Genomic DNA, 18,150 nt, shown 5'->3' with positions numbered 1-18,150 from the left:
AACCCATTTTACCTTGTGAATTAAAATTTTAAATTAAGAGTATTAAAAGTTGCACTCTTCTTTAAAAACATTAAAAAACTAGAAGTTTAATTTAAAAGGTGTCTAAACAAAGACCAACCACCAAAGGTGTCTAAACAGAGACCAACCACCACTATTGGTATAGTTTAAAGCTCTTATTGAATCTTAGTCACAAATAAATTGTATTTTACGTTTAAGAAAACATAATAAAAGTAAAGATATGTTTTATAGGAATTCATTTTGGTATTGTAAGGGGTCTACTTAAATAATTGAAGTTTATTAAGCAAGATTGTAAGCTTTATTTTTTATCTTTATTTTTTATTTTGTTAGGGGTGTTCACTATGAACTTGACCGGTTTTGACGAAATTCTGGGTCGAACTCCTAAATGCTAAGAGTGTGCATGAGGTGGTTCGGTTTGGTTTTGGGCCTTAACCGAAACCAAAATGTTTGGTCATTGAATTCTCTTACAAATTAGTTTTTGATTAATCAAGTTTTTTTCTATCGGTTTGGTTTAGATTTGGGTCGGACAACCAATATATTAGGACCAATATATTAGGCTATAATGTTTTAAACTGTTGGGCCAAAAATTGTTTTTCTAGTACCCTCAAGTTACTTGAAGGTTCCATAAGTCTCTCTAAGATTGTTTATCGAGAGAGCCGATTTAAAGTTATGTTATCATCAGCTCAAACTAAGACTCGAAGAATATAGATCAAAGAAACCAAAACCAGCTCAAGCTAAGGCTCGATGAATACATATAAAAATAATAATAGAGGAAAAGAATAAAAATTGAAATATGTAGAAGAAAATGGTGAAAAATGATATTATTTAACTTCGTATTTTCGAGTTTCAATAAAAAAGGAAAATAAATTTTAAAGAAATGGAATTTTCACATTCTCCATTTTGAAAGAAAATTTAGAAGATAAAAGTATTAAATGTTTTTATTTATCTTTTTTCCATTTTTTATGCATTAAAAAAATGTAGGATCTTAAATATTTTTCAGATTCTTTCCTTTACTTTCTGTTCTCTCCTTAAATAAGGCCTCAAAACACAATGGAGTTATATAAATAGTATATGTTTTATAAGGTGCTACTTTTGAAAGCCTTATTTTTATAATTACTAGGTGTTAATGAACCATTGAAACAGACCGAACAGTCAAAACTGAAAGCAAGTCGGTCAGTTTGAACGGCCTCAATCCAAACATATGGAACTTTGGAATTGGTTGTTTCAACTTTCTTATTAACATATATTTTTAATTTTTTTAAGCCGTAGTTATGTATATGTATTACAATCATTAACCATTGTAATAATTTGTAAGTCTAAATATAAGTAAATGATTTTGAAAATAAATATGTTCAAACCATGAAACCGTTAAGAAGGTGAAGTTAACCAAAATTAACCCGCATGGTTTGGTTTGGTGTTCTCCAAACCAGAGTAGAGGACGAGCAAATAACTTACTTAACCAACCAATGACTGGATTAATCGACTATTAAGTGATGGTTTTGTTAAGCCATCACCGAGTAACAAAATAATTGTGAGTCGGTTTTGGTTACGATGTGTGTCATAACTCATAAGCGAGTTAACCAAAATTAACTTTGTCAACTTGAAATAAATTTTAGAATACCACATATATAGTAAAAACTAAACATAATCTAATCATTTGACTACTATCTTTTATTTTAGTTTTAGACGTGCACTTTTCGTCTCTGTGGTTTGTTCAAATTTGATATTTCAGTCCAAAAGTTTAAAAATTGCTTTTTTCGTCCCTAAAGTTTCATTTACGTCAATTTTCGTCCATCAGGGAAGAAAATTGCAAATTTTAAACTTTTGAATTGAAATACTCCGTAGCAAATTTGAACAAAGTATTCACTCTTTCGTTTATTATTCTCGAAAATGTATTAGTTTGTATTACTAACTAGACATAAGATAACTATCCATGTTTGATGCCGCAAGCATAGATAATTATTTTATGTATAATTTGTGCTTTATGCACCACATTTTCCATCTTTTATAGATTTTATTATATTTTTTAAAACAATTGTTTACTTTCAAATTTGGGCTTACTAATTAACATTTACAATTTAGTGTCAATACCGATCGAATTCGTGTCGATTCATCATCGCAACACACTTATTCTCTTTTAACATGTTAATTTTTTGTATTATGATTTATGCCATTGACAATTTTTGTTGTTTAGTTCCGGTGTCGTAATCCGATATCGACCGAATTTGCAATGTGCATGCTTTGTCAATCGGCTGCACATCATTTCAAATATGTTTTTATAATCATAAGCTACGAGTGTCAACACTATTTAGTACATTTTGTTAATTTATAAATAGTTACATATTTACCCCTTATTCAAAATCAATTACACCCACGACGTTAAACGGCAATACCTTCTTCACACATAAATATTTTTTTAAAACAAAAATATACGATAAAAGCAAACATTTTATTCTCTTCTGAGTATGGTGTTGCTATATACATATTTTCATTTTCAAAAACTTCACTTGTTATGTGATTACAAGGACCGACAAACTTATTGGGTCGACTGGTTCGAGTCATGGGCCTAGAAGGGTTAACGTCGAAAAGGGTCGATACAAAAAATGGTTAATTTGGTTCAGGTTGGCTGGGATGGGTTCAGGTCGAAAGGGGTTCAAGTCAAAACGGATATCAGGTTAGAAAAGTATCAGGTCAAAATGACTTACGCGCGTACTGGCACAGTAACACCAATTACTTGTTCATTGTCGTGTTTGTGTGTATACTCCGCTAGAGGTGCACAAAAAACCCGAACACGTACTTGACCCTACCCGTAAGGTACATATAATTTTAGTACCCAATTTGTACTTAGTAATACCCGTAAACCATCAGAAACGGGTTTTTCTAATACCCGAACGAACACGTACCTGACCCTATCCGTAAGGTACATATAATTTTAGTACCCAATTTGTACTCAGCAATACCCGTAAACCATCACAAACGGGTTTTTCTAATACCCAATCTATACATGAAATTACCTGAAAAATACCATAAAAAAGTGCAAACCCCCTTAATAATCCCAATGCATACCCAAAAAATACTCGGAACAAATTTGAAAATAAGGTTTTTTTTTTCAATACCAGAAATATGATATTCAAATAAAAACCCAAAAATATGGCTTTTCCCAATGTCTAGAAACATGATATTCAAATACCCAGTTCTATATCCGCCCCGAACTCAATACATATGGTATGACTTATAGATACAATACCCAGTCATACCCAAATTCAACTTTATACCCGAAACCTAGTATTTGAAAACCCCAATTTATGTACCTTTATACTCTCCAGCATCGTACGAGCACCCCGTCAGCCATAATAATACTAATAATAATAATAATAATAATACTCTAAAACATTTTTATGTTGGGATTTCCAAATCTAGACACCCCCCCGGCCGGCACACACACACACACACACTTGTTCCGTGACCACCGTCACACCTTCATTTCATTTCTCTAAACTCAAATATTTTCCCCCAATTCTCCCCCCCTCTCTCTCTCTCTCTCTTCTCTCATCCATTTCAAATTACAAAATTAGGTTAAACCTATAAAACTAATTAACCAATTCAATTCAATTCACACTACCACCACTTCCATACTTCAATTCATTCATTTCATAATAATCTATAACAACAATGTCTGAAGAAGAGAAGTTATTAAAGGACGCGAAGAAGTTACCGTGGGAGGATCGATTATTTCACAAGAACTGGAAGGTTCGTAACGACGCTAACATTGATCTCGCTTCCTTATGCGACTCTATTACCGATCCTAAGGATTCTCGCGTCCGTGAATTAGGTACGTACGTAACTCCTAGGGTTTCATTTCGTTTTATATGCTAGATCTTACGGTTAATCATCGATTCGTGTAATGTGTGATTGCTAGGGCATTTTTTTAAGAAGACGGTGGCGGATTCGAATGCGCCGGTTCAGGATAAGGCGCTTGATGCGTTGATTGCTTACTTGAAGGCTGCAGATGCTGATGCTGGAAGGTTTGTTTCAGTTTGTTTGTTTTGGTTGCGTAATTGTGCTGTTATGCCTAGGGTTTTGTGATGTTATGTGACTGTGTTACACTATTGATGCATTCGGTGTGTTGATCGCTTACTTTGAAAGACGTGGATGCTGGAAGGTTTATTATTATACTAAATTGCTTAATTGTTGTGTTTTGGTTGTGTAATTAGACCTAGGGTTTTGATATGGTTGTGTGGAAGTTATGTGACTGAGTGATGATATTGATATGATGTTTAGTTTATATTTAAGATCTCTGAATGTTTTGTAATTACATTATTAGGTTTGGAATGAATTGTATTATTAGGTTTATATTTTAAGGCGCTTGATGCGTTGGTTGCTTACTTGAAAGCCATGGATGCTGATGCTGGAAGGTTTGTTTTACTTAGTTAATTGCTTAATTGTTGTGTTTTGGCTGTATAACTGTGTCATTAGAGCTGGGGTTTTGTGACTGTGTGACAACGTTGATGTTATGTGGTTTATTCTTAAGATCTAAATGTTAATTGGAATTGCATTATTAGGTTTGGAATTAATGTGATTGCGGAAATTATTGAGTTTTGAAGATCTTATTTGATTGGTGTAGGTTTGCGAAGGAAGTCTGTGATGCAGTTGTGGCTAAATGTCTTACGGGGCGGCCGAAGACGGTTGAGAAGGCGCAGATTGTGTTTATGCTTTGGGTGGAGTTGGAAGCTGTGGATGTGTTTCTGGTATGTTTTGTGTTCGGTTATTGTAATTGCATTATTTGGATTTGGATTTGAATTTTGAAGTCTAGTTTATTAGGATGTGGCTTGTTGCATGTGATACGGTCCCCTTATTTGTAATTGCATTGATAAACTAAAAAATACATCTGTAAGTATGAAACCATTAGTCTGGCTGATATGATTTTGTTTTCTTGCACTTAATCTCAACCGTCTGATTTGTTTTTTTGACTCTTGTGATTGCTGCTAACAATGCATTAACTAATCACTGTTTTAAAATCATCGAAGTGTGTGCTATTTTCTTTTGAAATTACCTGATTGCTAAATGAAAATAGAGTTTGTCATTTTCTTATACATAGTGCGGGTGTTATCTTGAGTATTAGTATCCACAATACTAGCATCTTAAAGGTTACATGATGTTAGCATTTGTTACTTCTGTAGCATCATTTTCTTTATATATGTGTACTTTTGAGGGATTTCTATCAACGTTCTATGCATTGCACGGCAGGGGTGCTTATCTTGCTGTTATATATTATATTCAAATGGTTTAACTCAATTCACAACTTGCATAACTTTCTAGTGTTATTTTTTATTATTTGACATTCATGTGTGTTTTCTGAATGATATTGGTTCTTTAATGGAATTTTTGTTGATAGGATTCTATGGAAAAAGCAATAAAAAACAAAGTTGCAAAAGCTGTTGTTCCTGCCATAGATGTCATGTTTCAAGCCTTAAGGTTTGCGATTCATATATCTTGGTTTCATTTTTAGAAGGTTGTTATGTTATCTTATTCATTTGCTATATATAACATTGAAATCTTTTCTGCTAATAACCAGTGAATTTGGTTCGAAAGTTGTGCCACCAAAGAGAATATTAAAGATGCTTCCAGAACTTTTTGATCATCAAGATCAGAATGTTCGTGCTTCATCTAAAGGGCTAACTTTAGAGCTTTGTCGTTGGATCGGCAGAGACCCTGTTAAGTCTATACTCTTTGAGAAAATGAGAGATACAATGGTATGGTGATTATTTTTTTATTGCTTCCACTCTGGTTTATGTTCCTTCTTGACTTTTCTTTATTTTATTGTTGAAGAAAAAAGAACTAGAGGCTGAGCTTGTCAATGTCACAGGAGCTGCTAAGCCTACTCGCAAAATAAGGTTTGTTATTTATTTAGACGTTTTAATTTTATGGGCTTAGTGTTGCACTTTGCCCATATTCGCCTTACTTTCTGGATAAATTAATAATTAATATATTGTAATAATATAGATCAAAGTTACGAATATATTTTCCAACGTTTGTAGATCTGAGCAAGACAAGGAACCAGAACAGGAAGTTGCGGCTGAGGCTTCAGGCTCTGGTCCTGCTGAAGAATCTGCCGCTGAGGGTATGCCATTATCTTGAATATGTTGCTATATATCTCTAATAATATTTGTTATACTATATGTTATTCTTACTTCTATATTGGATGTGATGGTGTTGGCTGGTCATTCTTGAACCGATTGGAATATTTGTGGATGAATTAGAAATATGCACATGCAATGTATAATATTAATGCATGCTACTTAGTATAATACTCCACCTCATATATCTTGAGTTTTTGGCAATATGTAGGGATTTCTTCTTCATGCTTTAACAACTTATTTTTTTTGTTGATAAACGGGTTATTTCATCTCATTATATAGTATCCATTAAGATGATTTATGGACATGCAATAATGGTCAATGGATGGATTTTTAAAAGCATACTTATATGTTTTATGTTTCTGTAAAACACTCTGTATAATTTTAAGCTGTGCATGGATGAATTTTCAAAAGCAATGTAAGGAACAATCAGGTTGGCTTAATAGCATATCTGTTTATGATTAAAAGGGATTTGGTGACCAAACCACAATTACATGAATCTTGAAGTTGGCTTATAGTATATCTGTGTATGACTTATTTTGTAGTTGGACATTATGTTGAAAACACATATGCTGTAGGCTGCTTATATTGATGGATGAAGTATATTAGTAGATGTGTGACTTGTCTGTTTGTTTTTCAATTATTTTTTATTCTTGTATTTTATACTGACGAATTTGTGTGCCAGTTCCTCAAGAAATAGACGAATATGAGCTTGTTGACCCCGTTGATATCTTAACACCTTTAGAGAAGTCAGGGTTTTGGAATGGAGTGGTGAGTTTTTTTTATGTTTGTATTTGAAGATCAGCAACATTGCTTTAATATCTGCTTTTTTTTATATTTACATAGATACCCTATTTTTGGTATTTCCTTTTTACAGAAAGCCACTAAATGGTCTGAGAGGAAAGATGCTGTTGCTGAATTGACTAAGCTTGCATCAACAAAGAGGATTGCTCCTGGAGACTTTTCAGAAATTTGCCGTACACTTAAGAAGGTATTTAGAAATTTGTGTCTAAATCCACCAAAATTTTAAATTCTATTTTTCTTATCAGAAGTGAGTATGTAAAATCTGCTTTGTGCGATTACTCCTTTTTGCAGCTTATTACAGATGTAAATATTGCTGTTGCTGTAGAAGCAGTCCAAGCTATAGGCAATCTTGCATCAGGATTAAGAACTAACTTTTCTGCGAGTTCACGTTTTATGCTGCCTACTTTACTTGTAAGTGTACATTTTATCATGTTTTTAGATCTTTAAAGCTACTAGTGGTGGTAGATAACATCTACTTACATCAATGTCTCATTATATATTGCTTGCTAACTCTTTTTGCATTAAGTGGTTGTTTCAAATCATTTACAAAGTATTGTTTTTATAGGAAAAATTGAAAGAGAAAAAGCCTACTATGACGGAAGTACTGACTAATACTCTCCAAGCAATTCACAAGGCTGGATGTGTGACTCTTGCTGATATTGTTGAAGGTAGGCTCTATACTTTTTTGAATTTAAAGGGTATTTTGCTGAAGTGTTCTTTTATCAATGATTTGTTAATAGTGTTCTATCACTGCCCTAATATCTAGCTTAATTGTTTTATTTCAGAGGTTAAAGCAGCTGTAAAAAATAAAGTTCCACTTGTGCGTTCACTGACGTTAAATTGGATAACATATTGCATCGAAACGAGCAACAAGGCAGTCATTATTAAAGTGCACAAGGACTATGTCCCCATTTGCATGGAGGTTAGTGAATTTGTTTCTGTTATAATATATATTATTGGATGATTGATTTTCTTTAATTTTAAAATGAGTTTGGTTAACTTTTCTTAGTCAGTATAGATTATTTTAACAGTTTATTACAACTTGTTTGGTTATTGTAGTGTCTCAATGACGGAACACCAGATGTCAGGGATGCTGCATTTGCAGTTTTGGCAGCAATAGCGAAGGTATACCATCTTATTATAGTTTGGCTGCAGGGCTATTTTTTTTATTTTTTTATTTTTTGCTGCTGTTAAACAGTTTTCTGTTTCTATTTTTAGTCAGTTGGCATGAGGCCTCTAGAAAAGTCATTGGAGAAACTTGATGACGTCAGACGAAAGAAGTTGTCAGAAATGATTGGTGTTTCTGGAGGTGGTGCTCAAACCGTTGCAGGCTCAGGTTTGAAGATGCTTTGTTACTTTTCCCTATTTAAGCGAGTCACTCATCAACTTGTGAGGGTTGCTTATTATTGTTATTATTTTTCATTCCACAGCTGTCCCATCATCTGGTGGAACTGGATCATCTGTGGAGGTGTGTTTCTTTTATCGTTTTTTAACTAGTGTGTTAATACTATTTAGTTTCATTCTTAAAGTAGCATGTTTATGAAGTTAATGAGTAACAAGTTCATGAAATTAATATTATAATGCTTAAGATAACACTTCATGCCATAATTTTGCAGGCTTCCGATGGAGGTTTTGCTAGAAGGTCAGCAGCAAGCATGCTTAGCGGGAAAAAACCTATTGCGGCTGCTGTGAGTTTCTTTCTTAGTATTCTGTCATATTTTTATGTTTAATCTTTAAAATATCTTTTATCCTCTTGATATTGATACTTCTCATCTTCAATATTTAAGCCTGCTGCTAAGAAGGCTGGTCCTACAAAGACAGCTGCTGCCAAGAAAGCAGATGGACCAAGTCAAACCAAAAAAGTTGAAGTTGAAGATGTTGAGGTAAGTTACTTGACGTGTGTATGCATTTTTTAATCAAGTATCATATCTTGTTTGCTCTTGCAGCCGGCTGAAATGGGCCTCGAAGAGATAGAAAGTAGAATAGGGTCTCTCATTCAAGAAGATACTATTCCTCAGTTGAAAAGTGCTGCATGGAAAGAACGACTTGAAGGTAGAGAATATATTTTTTGTTTTTAAGTTACTAGTGCTAAAGTTGATCTAATGATCTTTTTTCTTCATATTTACTAATGTGTGACATTGACTGTTATGTTTTCCACAATTGTGTTCTTTTCTGCAGCAATTACTTCATTTAAAGCACAAGTTGAAGCACTCCAAGAACTTGATAAGTCGGTTGAGATTTTAATCCGTCTGCTATGTGCGGTTCCTGGCTGGACTGAAAAAAATGTGCAGGTCCAGCAACAGGTTATTGAAGTAGTCAACCATATAGCTTCTACTGCATCAAAATTTCCAAAAAAATGTGTTGTACTTTGCATAGGAGGTAAATAAGCTTACAGATTGTGATTATTAATTATTAACAATAGTATAGTTATAGTATAAACTTGTCATTTGCATAAAACAGATTTGCTATCTTGTCCTTCAAACTTTTTTTTGCATCTGATGTTTGGTGTTTGTATTTTTTGCATGTTGACAGGTATATGTGAAAGGGTTGCTGATATTAAGACCCGTGCTCAAGCTATGAAATGTTTAACCACTTTCTCTGAAGCAGTGAGCCCAGGTTTCGTTTTTGAAAGAGTAAGTGTAGTCAATTGTCTTAATTAGTGTTCTTTGCGTTCCATATTCTTATAGTTTTTTATTGAAGTTGTATGCCATATTCTTTTACTCAATATTGTAGATGTTCAAGATCATGAAAGAGCACAAAAATCCTAAAGTTCTTAGTGAAGGCCTGTTATGGATGCATTCTGCAGTTGAGGATTTTGGTGTTGCACATCTGAAGTTGAAGGATGTAATTGATTTCTGCAAGGATACCGGTTTACAATCAAGTGCTGCTGCTACTAGAAACGCTACCATTAAACTTATTGGTGCTTTACATAAGTATGTGGGCCCTGATATCAAAGGGTTCCTTTCTGATGTCAAGCCTGCTCTTCTTAGTGCAGTTGAAGCAGAGTGTGAAAAAAATCCTTTTGAGGTATGGTCCAGTTCTAGATGTTTTAGTTTTTTAGTTTTTGTTTTTGCATTTTGGGCGTTATTTCCAAGTTTTTTCTCTTGCAGGGTGCAGCGGCTGCACCAAAAAAGACTGTTAAAGCAACAGACGCAGCATCTTCTGCGTCGGTTGGTGGTTTGGATAGCTTGCCACGTGAGGATATTAGTGGAAAGATAACACCGGCCATTCTTAAAGGATTAGAAAGTTCTGATTGGAAGGTGATGCTTCTTTAATTACTATTTATTAAATATTAAAACATGGAATATCATTTTGACAATGTTTTTGGTTTTGTTCAGATGCGTTTGGAATCTATTGAAGCTGTAAATAAAATTGTGGAAGAAGCAAACAAGCGTATTCAGCCTACTGGAACTGGTAATTTATATGTTTCTTGAGCTCATTTGTTTGAAGTATTTATGTGCATTAAATGGTCTTATTAGAAAAAGTATTATTTTTTACATGTTTTTTGGTTATTTTTTAGTGGAATTGTTTGGGGCTCTTAGAGCTCGGTTATACGACAGCAACAAAAACTTAATCATGGCTACTCTGACTTCTATAAGTGGTCTTGCGTCTGCTATGGGACCTGCAATAGAGAAGGCCAGCAAGGTTAAGAGATACACTTATCTCCATCTATTTATAAAAAAATTGGTCTACATAAATCAATGGATTCTAACATTTATACATATGTTTTGACTTTTCTTGCAGGGAATTCTGTCAGATGTTGTCAAATGTCTTGGTGACAATAAAAAGCACATGAGAGAGTGTACATTGACAACTTTAGATTCGTGGGTTGCTGTTACTCATCTCGACAAGATGGTCTGTGTCTTATATGTTATATTTTATTATTTAATAAAAAGCACAAATTTGTAATTACAGCTGTATTAGTATCTAATTATGTGCAATCTAATTTGTAGATACCATATATTACTGCTTCTTTAGCTGATGCTAAACTTGGCGCGGAAGGACGTAAGGATCTTTTTGATTGGTTGTCCAAGCAACTTACAGGATTAGCCGAATTCCCAGATGCAATTCAGTTACTGAGACCAGTTGCTGTTGCTATGACGGTATTTAATATTTATAAATTTACTACATTCGTTGTTTCATCTGTTAACGTTCATTTTTCAGTCAGCAGACTAAGTGATATTTGTTTATCAGGATAAATCCGCCGATGTTCGTAAAGCAGCAGAAGTGTGCTTAGGAGATATTGTTCGAGTTTATGGACCAGGAATGGTTAGTAAAACTGCTTACTTCTACTCTTTTACTGTTTTACTTTCTTGTAATTTTTTTGAACCAATGTTATTCACTGTAGGTTATGAAGAATGTAAGAGATATTCAAGGTCCTGCACTTGCAATTGTTCTTGAACGATTGAAGGCACATGGTGCATTTCCAGAAGTACACGACAACACAAGAACAGCTCCAACTGGACATCCAACAAAAGCAGGCTCAAAGATCGGAAAGTCAAATGGTCATGCCACAAGGCAGGGAGGCAGATCTGTATCTTCGGTATGCTATAATATCTGTTATATCTTAGTTTATATTGATCTGTGGAATATTATTTGCATTATCGTCTCAATTTATGTGTTCTAGAGAGCGGTTTCAGCAAAGGGCTCAAAACCAGAGCCTGTGATGTCTGTTCAAGATATTAACATCCAGTCACAAGCTTTAATAAATGTCAGGGACTCTAACAAGGTATCCTTCTATGCTGCAGTTGCATATAATTTAACGTATTTATCACAAAATGTATCTAAGCGTATTGTGTTCTTATCTGCTTGCAGGATGAAAGAGAGAGAATTGTGGTTCGTAGGTTTAAATTTGAAGAGCTTCGTTTGGAGCAGATTCAGGATCTAGAGGTTGTTTTTTTTTATTATTAAATGAATGGCATTATGTTGTGGCTATCTAGATATTGAAAATAACAATCGTTTCTTGAAACAGAATGATTTGATGAAGTACTTCAGGGAGGATTTGCACCGGCGACTTTTAAGCACAGATTTCAAAAAACAAGTTGATGGCATTGAGATGCTTCAGCGGGCACTTCCAACGATTGCTAAAGATTTAATTGAAGTTATTGATATACTGTTAAAGTGGTTTGTTTTGCGATTCTGTGAATCTAACACATCTTGCTTACTAAAGGTTAAACTTTTAGTATTATTTTGTTCTGTCAAATACACTATCGTTTATGGTTGACATGTTATGCTTAGAGCATATTTTAATTGTTATATATCATTATAGGTGTTGGAATTCCTCCCAGAGTTCTTTGACACATTGAGAAATGAAAACTACAATTTGAATGAATCTGAAGCTTCCGTCTTTTTCCCTTGCTTGGTGGAGAAGGTTTACTCAGCCCTAGACTTTATAGAATCTATTTTCTTGTAGAATACATTTTAATAAAATCATGTCATCTGAAATATTTACAAGTTTTACATGAGAGAGTTTGAAAGCCTACTTACTATTAACTTCTTTGTGTGTGCAGACTGGTCACAACATTGAGAAACTAAGAGAAAAGATTCGGGAACTAATGAAGCAGCTCATTCATAGCTATTCTGCTGCAAAAACTTTCCCTTACATTTTGGAAGGTCTACGTTCTAGAAATAATAAGACAAGAATCGAGTGTGCTGATCTTGTTGGATATCTGCTAGACAATAATAGCTCCGAGGTACATCTTTGCATTTTTTACATTTTAATGGTTGAACTCAACATGAAGGTTGCTCACGTCTTCTATATCTTCTCAGATAAGCGGACAGCTAAAATCTTTGCAAATTGTGGCAAGTTTAACTGCTGAACGAGATGGTGAACTTAGAAAAGCTGCTTTAAATTGTCTAGCCACGGGTTATAAGATATATGGTGATGATATCTGGAGATATGTTGGGAAGCTCACCGAAGCACAAAGAAGCATGCTAGATGATAGATTTAAATGGAAGGTATAATGTTTTCCTTCCTCCCTGTTTTCTACTATCACAATTATAATTATTATTATCAATACTATTATTATCATTGGCATCATTATTGCATTTTTAATATATTGTTATAACCTAATTTTGCTTTTTTTATGTTTGTCTAGGCCCGAGAAATGGAAAAAAGAAAGGAGGGGAAGCCGGGTGAAGCAAGAGCTGCTTTAAGGCGTTCTGTAAGGGACAATGGGTAAACATCAGCATATCCCTTTCGTTTCATCTTACTATTCTATCATAGTTATCTTGGAATTTATGTTTTGAGTATCTTAATTTTTTGTGTTGTTCTTGTACAGTTCTGATCATGCTGAACAAAGTGGTGAAGTATCACGATCCATATCTGGACCTGCTTTTGCCAGGTAGTCACAGTTTCCTGTTTTCTTCTCTTTTAACTTGTTTTGTTCTCTTTATATCATTTCCTGACTAACGAGGACTGCTTATTATGTGGTTTTAGGGATATTTATACTCCTCCAGAACCTCAAATGGAAAGGCATCCAATGGCACGACCATCTGGTGCTGTAATTGGCCCTACAGACTGGAACGAGGCTCTAGATATCATTACATATGGCTCTCCTGAGCAGGTTTGAATTATACTTTTCTTCTACTAAATTCTTTCTATACAAATATCCAGTTAAGTTTTTACTGAATGCATAAACTGTTAATATGCAGTCTGTTGAAGGTATGAAAGTTGTGTGCCATGAGCTGGCAGCTGCAACCAATGACCCTGAAGGCAGTTTGATGGATGATTTAATCAAAGACGCTGATAGGCTTGTTTTGTGTTTAGCTGCTAAGGTACTTGCTATTTGTTGCTCTTTTTGGATCTACTATTCTTTTCTTTTACCATACTCTCCATTACATGTGGATTTTTTTATTTACCAGGTCGCAAAGACTTTCGACTTTAGCTTAATGGGCGCATCTTCAAGGTCTTGTAAATATGTGCTCAACACACTCATGCAGGTAACGTGTCATTTGCTGTTTTTTAATATTAAATTCTAACAGTTCAGTAGACGGTTCTTATGTTGCAAGTTTATTTCTTTGTTTGCAGACGTTTCAAAATAAAAGGCTTGCTCATGCTGTCAACCAGAGAACACTTGACAGTTTGATTACAGAGCTTTTACTTTGGCTTTTAGATGAAAGGGTTCCAAGGATGGATGACGGCAGTCAGCTTTTGAAAGCATTAAATGTTTTAATGCTTAAAATATTGGTAACCTTTGCCTCTTACCTAATGAATTAATGATTGTATGCACTCTTATATTGTGTTAACTTGTTTGGTATATTATTTCAGGATAATGCTGAGCGTACATCATCATTTGTGGTACTGATCAATCTTTTAAAACCGCTGGATCCTTCGAGATGGCCATACCCCCCATCAAATGAGTCATTTGCTACTAGAAATATGAAGTTTTCAGATTTGGTTGTCAAATGTTTGATTAAACTTACAAAGGTCAGGTTTTTAGATATGATAATAATAATTAACTCACGTGTTAGTTCAATAGCGCTATAGCTCCCTTTTGAATTAATATAGGTTCTTCAAACTACAATTTCTGAGGTTGACCTTGATCGCATTCTCCAAAGCATTCATATTTATCTGCAAGAACTTGGGATGGAAGAGATCAGGAGGAGGTTTGCTATACTTTATTGATAATTTTTTTGTTAATTATTAGAGTTCTTATCTATGGCTAATAATTTTCCCGTGCTTATAGAGCTGGAGCAGATGACAAGCCTTTGCGCATGGTGAAAACGGTTCTGCATGAGCTTGTAAAGCTTCGTGGAACGGCAATAAAAGGCCATCTTTCTATGGTTCCAATAGACATGGAACCCCAACCTATTATACTTGCCTACATTGATCTTAATCTTCAGGTATTTTGTTTAATATATAACTTTATATGCAAAATTATCATCCAGATTTTTCCAGCATCTTAAATGCTATTTTCTTTTTGAGAATTTTTAGACTTTGGCTGCTGCAAGGATGTTAACACCAACGGGGCCTGTTGGTCAAACACATTGGGGTGACTCCATGGTCAATAATCCTATGCCTGCTACACATTCTGCAGACGCTCAACTTAAGGTGAGTTTTTTTTAATCTTAATTGACACTAATTTATTAAAGTTATTAAATTGTAAGTTATTTTCCTGTTTCTTGCTTCTAAAAGTACTCGGTGTTGTGTTTACAGCAAGAACTGGCTGCAGTATTTAAGAAAATTGGGGACAAACAGACATGCAGTATCGGTTTATATGAACTATACCGAATAACTCAGTTGTACCCAAAGGTACAGCACTATTCTCCTTTATGCATGTATTAGTTTTCAAAGTTTTTCAAGCGCACATGTTAACAATAAATTTTTCAGGTTGACATATTTTCACAACTTCAAAACGCAAGTGAAGCTTTCAGAACATACATTAGAGATGGTTTAGCCCAGGTCTTGCTAACTGTTTTTCGAATAAATTCGTTTAATATAACTTTTTATATATTTCTCTAACTTAAGTTTGTTATTTTTTTTGTAATATCAGATGGAGAAAAATGCTGCAGCTGGAAAAACTCCATCCAGTGTGCCTATGCCAACGCCTCCACCGTCTGCCATGAACCTTCCGTCTCCGAAATTTGCACCTCTTTCTCCTGTACATACCAATTCTTTAAATGATGGAAAATCTGTTAATACTAAAGCCGAGCCCACAAATTTCAGTTTACCACCGTCATATGCTGATGATATGTCATCATCGGCTAATGTTATGGCCTCAAGAGGAGGTCCAATCCCTGGTCAACCAGATGTTGAAAGATTCCCGTCAGGAGGTTTGTTTTTACCACATTTGTCGTGACCTCATTGAACTATTTGTTTTATTTTTATATTTGTTTATTTATTATATGGATTTTACTGATTTGCAGTTAGCAGCGGGACTCTAGATGCAATAAGAGAAAGGATGAAGAGCATTCAGTTAGCTTCTGCTGGGAACCCTGAACCCGTGAACCGACCCATGATGCCCATGAATGCTAGTCACGAGGACCATGCGGCCGGTCAACCGACGGATGACGTTAGTGCGGTGAACCCGAACCCTGTTCATAGTGGTGTTCTTCCAATGGATGAAAAGGCGTTGTCCGGGCTTCAAGCACGAATGGAGAGGTTGAAAAGCGGATCAATGGACTCTCTTTGAATTGAAATTACATAAATAACCTTTAGGGTCTCGGCAAGAGCTTTGGGCCACGAGGATATAGCAAAATCGTATTCTTGTCACACTAGGGTTATTATAGAAAGAGGCGAAAGTAGGTGGTTGGGTGGGTACTTAATTTTTGATTTGGAGGTGTGTGTGTAAATTTAATGTTGGAAAAGCATATACTTTGTGCGCTCATATGCTTTGTAGTGTATTATACTGTGAAACGCGTCGTCATCGTCGTCCTTTGCGATCGATCACTTTAGGTTTTCCAAACTTTTTATGTTAAATTGTTGATGAACATATAGGGAAGATTGATTTTCATTTTTTAAATCGTATGATGAAATTTGATGTATGATAAGTTTATCATATTTCAAAACTTACTGTTGCTAATTTGTGTGTGTTTAGAACTTAAAAGGTTTAAAAGTTATTTACAGCATGCGAAGTGCAGCTACAGTGTAGTGTAGCGAGTCAATATGAAGTCGGGTAGGCCGACAGGCAACAAGTTAGATATACGGCTATGTGCATCAAATAAGATATAGTCATACAACTTGGGATGCTAAATGGAAAAAAATGAGTTTTATGCAATTATAGTACGTCTGCAATACGTCAACTAGTACACGAGAATGTTTTCGGTGCATATGATGCGTACTCGCAATGTTCGAAAGTGTTTCACGTGGGTGAAACGGTGAAATTGTACTATTTTTTTGACAGTATTATTTGTTTGTATGGAAAATAATGTGCATAGATCGACTTCCTATAACATGCAACTTTTGCATGTCGCATATAAACTAACCATGTATTAAAATGTCCTATTAAATAAGGTATGAAGACGCGTGCTAGTAAACTATAAATCTATAATTGTTTTTAATACACAGTGTAAATAAGCTAGCTATATAGAAATTTTTTTTTATAAATTGTCGGTTTACAATTTTTTTTATTTTTATTATTTTGTTTTTATTTGTTTTTGTATATAAGTTATATTTAATATATCCTCATGTTTGATGACATTTGTATGAATAAACTAACGTGACTCACAATTTCATGATAAGATGAGTAGTTAAGAGTGTATTTGTTTTCTTTCCTTTTTTATACAGAAAACATTCTTTACTTGACAAGTAATGTCGGGTGCACTACCACACAAAATGTTAATGACTTATTGTGGTGTTGGCAAGTATAAATTAATTTTGTTTACGAACGATCAACAAAGCCCGGGTATCTGGGTATATTAACTAGACAAAAGGTCATCTACACTTGCGATCACAGACTACGCTTAGACCCAGACCGCCACTAATTCCAAGGAAAACCTATTGCTCGAAGGCTCACTATGACAAAACCATTGTCTTGCACCCGACATTTTATACATAATATACATTATTTAAGAAAATTAAAATTTGATACACTAAAGTTTAATAGCTCTCTCTCCCCCCCCCCCCCCCCCCAACTAAATAAATTATTACTAATATTAATTTTATTCCTGACAAAACCCAAGTGTGTGTATATATATTTAGCAAAATCATTTATAAAGAAAAACTATGGTTGAACAAATTTATGGATCCCCTTGATTTAAAGTTTAAACAAACAATATAATATGCTATAAAACATGTTTAATTAAAAAATTAAAGAAGATTTGACCAAACTTGAGAACAAACATTTGACTACCACAAATAAATTGTGGGCTCACAACCATTCACATGCCTTTCTCCTTTTTGTAGTGGGGAATATGTGTTGCACATGTTCATATAATTCCATCAAGGAGGCTAAACCCAATCCTAATCATTCCATTATGTTTAGGACTATCATCTTTATATTTTATATTTTATTGTTTGGTAATCCTTAGTTGTGACAATTATTATTAAAATAATAAATGTAATTATATTGTGTTATATGAAGACTGAAGGTATAGGTTTGTAAGAAAACATTGAAATTTATGCTTTAATGGATGTTGATGTCAAATAAGTAGTATAAGATTTAATTAGTTTATGCTTTAATGAATTTGTTAGAGCCTAGTTTGATATAGCATGAAAAAGATATAAATAAATAAAAATTGTTAAGAGAAA

The 18,150-nt window shown here is 34.2% G+C and overlaps 1 protein-coding gene across 1 annotated transcript; it reads left to right on the top strand.

The window, feature by feature from the left end:
* The first annotated feature begins 3,578 nt into the window (after window positions 1-3,578).
* LOC143621182 (protein MOR1-like) lies at window positions 3,579-16,393 on the top strand. Its single transcript, XM_077092690.1, has 48 exons — window positions 3,579-3,850; window positions 3,938-4,043; window positions 4,643-4,766; window positions 5,414-5,493; window positions 5,594-5,771; window positions 5,848-5,912; window positions 6,057-6,139; window positions 6,841-6,926; window positions 7,033-7,146; window positions 7,251-7,370; window positions 7,525-7,627; window positions 7,745-7,881; window positions 8,019-8,084; window positions 8,178-8,295; window positions 8,390-8,427; window positions 8,576-8,647; window positions 8,747-8,842; window positions 8,906-9,011; window positions 9,138-9,338; window positions 9,492-9,592; window positions 9,693-9,986; window positions 10,070-10,219; window positions 10,298-10,373; window positions 10,480-10,604; window positions 10,704-10,814; window positions 10,913-11,062; window positions 11,154-11,228; window positions 11,308-11,502; window positions 11,587-11,688; window positions 11,775-11,849; window positions 11,932-12,129; window positions 12,229-12,330; window positions 12,470-12,652; window positions 12,729-12,917; window positions 13,058-13,137; window positions 13,241-13,303; window positions 13,399-13,525; window positions 13,614-13,736; window positions 13,824-13,901; window positions 13,990-14,148; window positions 14,230-14,388; window positions 14,470-14,567; window positions 14,648-14,804; window positions 14,896-15,012; window positions 15,118-15,213; window positions 15,292-15,363; window positions 15,455-15,734; window positions 15,828-16,393. Exons 1-48 carry the CDS (start codon window positions 3,691-3,693, stop codon window positions 16,091-16,093), a joined length of 6,054 nt encoding a protein of 2,017 aa, XP_076948805.1. The 5' UTR covers window positions 3,579-3,690; the 3' UTR covers window positions 16,094-16,393.
* The last annotated feature ends 1,757 nt before the right edge of the window (window positions 16,394-18,150 follow it).

Source organism: Bidens hawaiensis, unplaced genomic scaffold (assembly GCF_021521415.1).
Source record: "Bidens hawaiensis isolate Kalapana, Puna unplaced genomic scaffold, B.hawaiensis_p1.1 tig00002772_1, whole genome shotgun sequence".
Lineage (NCBI taxonomy): Eukaryota > Viridiplantae > Streptophyta > Magnoliopsida > Asterales > Asteraceae > Bidens > Bidens hawaiensis.
This window is presented reverse-complemented; position numbering and strand designations above follow the sequence as displayed.

Bases quoted from the DNA above. Each gene is read 5' to 3' on its own strand.
- LOC143621182 (XM_077092690.1), top strand. From the start codon at position 3,691: ATGTCTGAAGAAGAGAAGTTATTAAAGGACGCGAAGAAGTTACCGTGG. The intron at 6,927-7,032 runs GTGAGTTTTTTT...TCCTTTTTACAG, and splicing joins CAGGGTTTTGGAATGGAGTG to AAAGCCACTAAATGGTCTGA. The intron at 11,503-11,586 runs GTATGCTATAAT...TATGTGTTCTAG, and splicing joins GAGGCAGATCTGTATCTTCG to AGAGCGGTTTCAGCAAAGGG.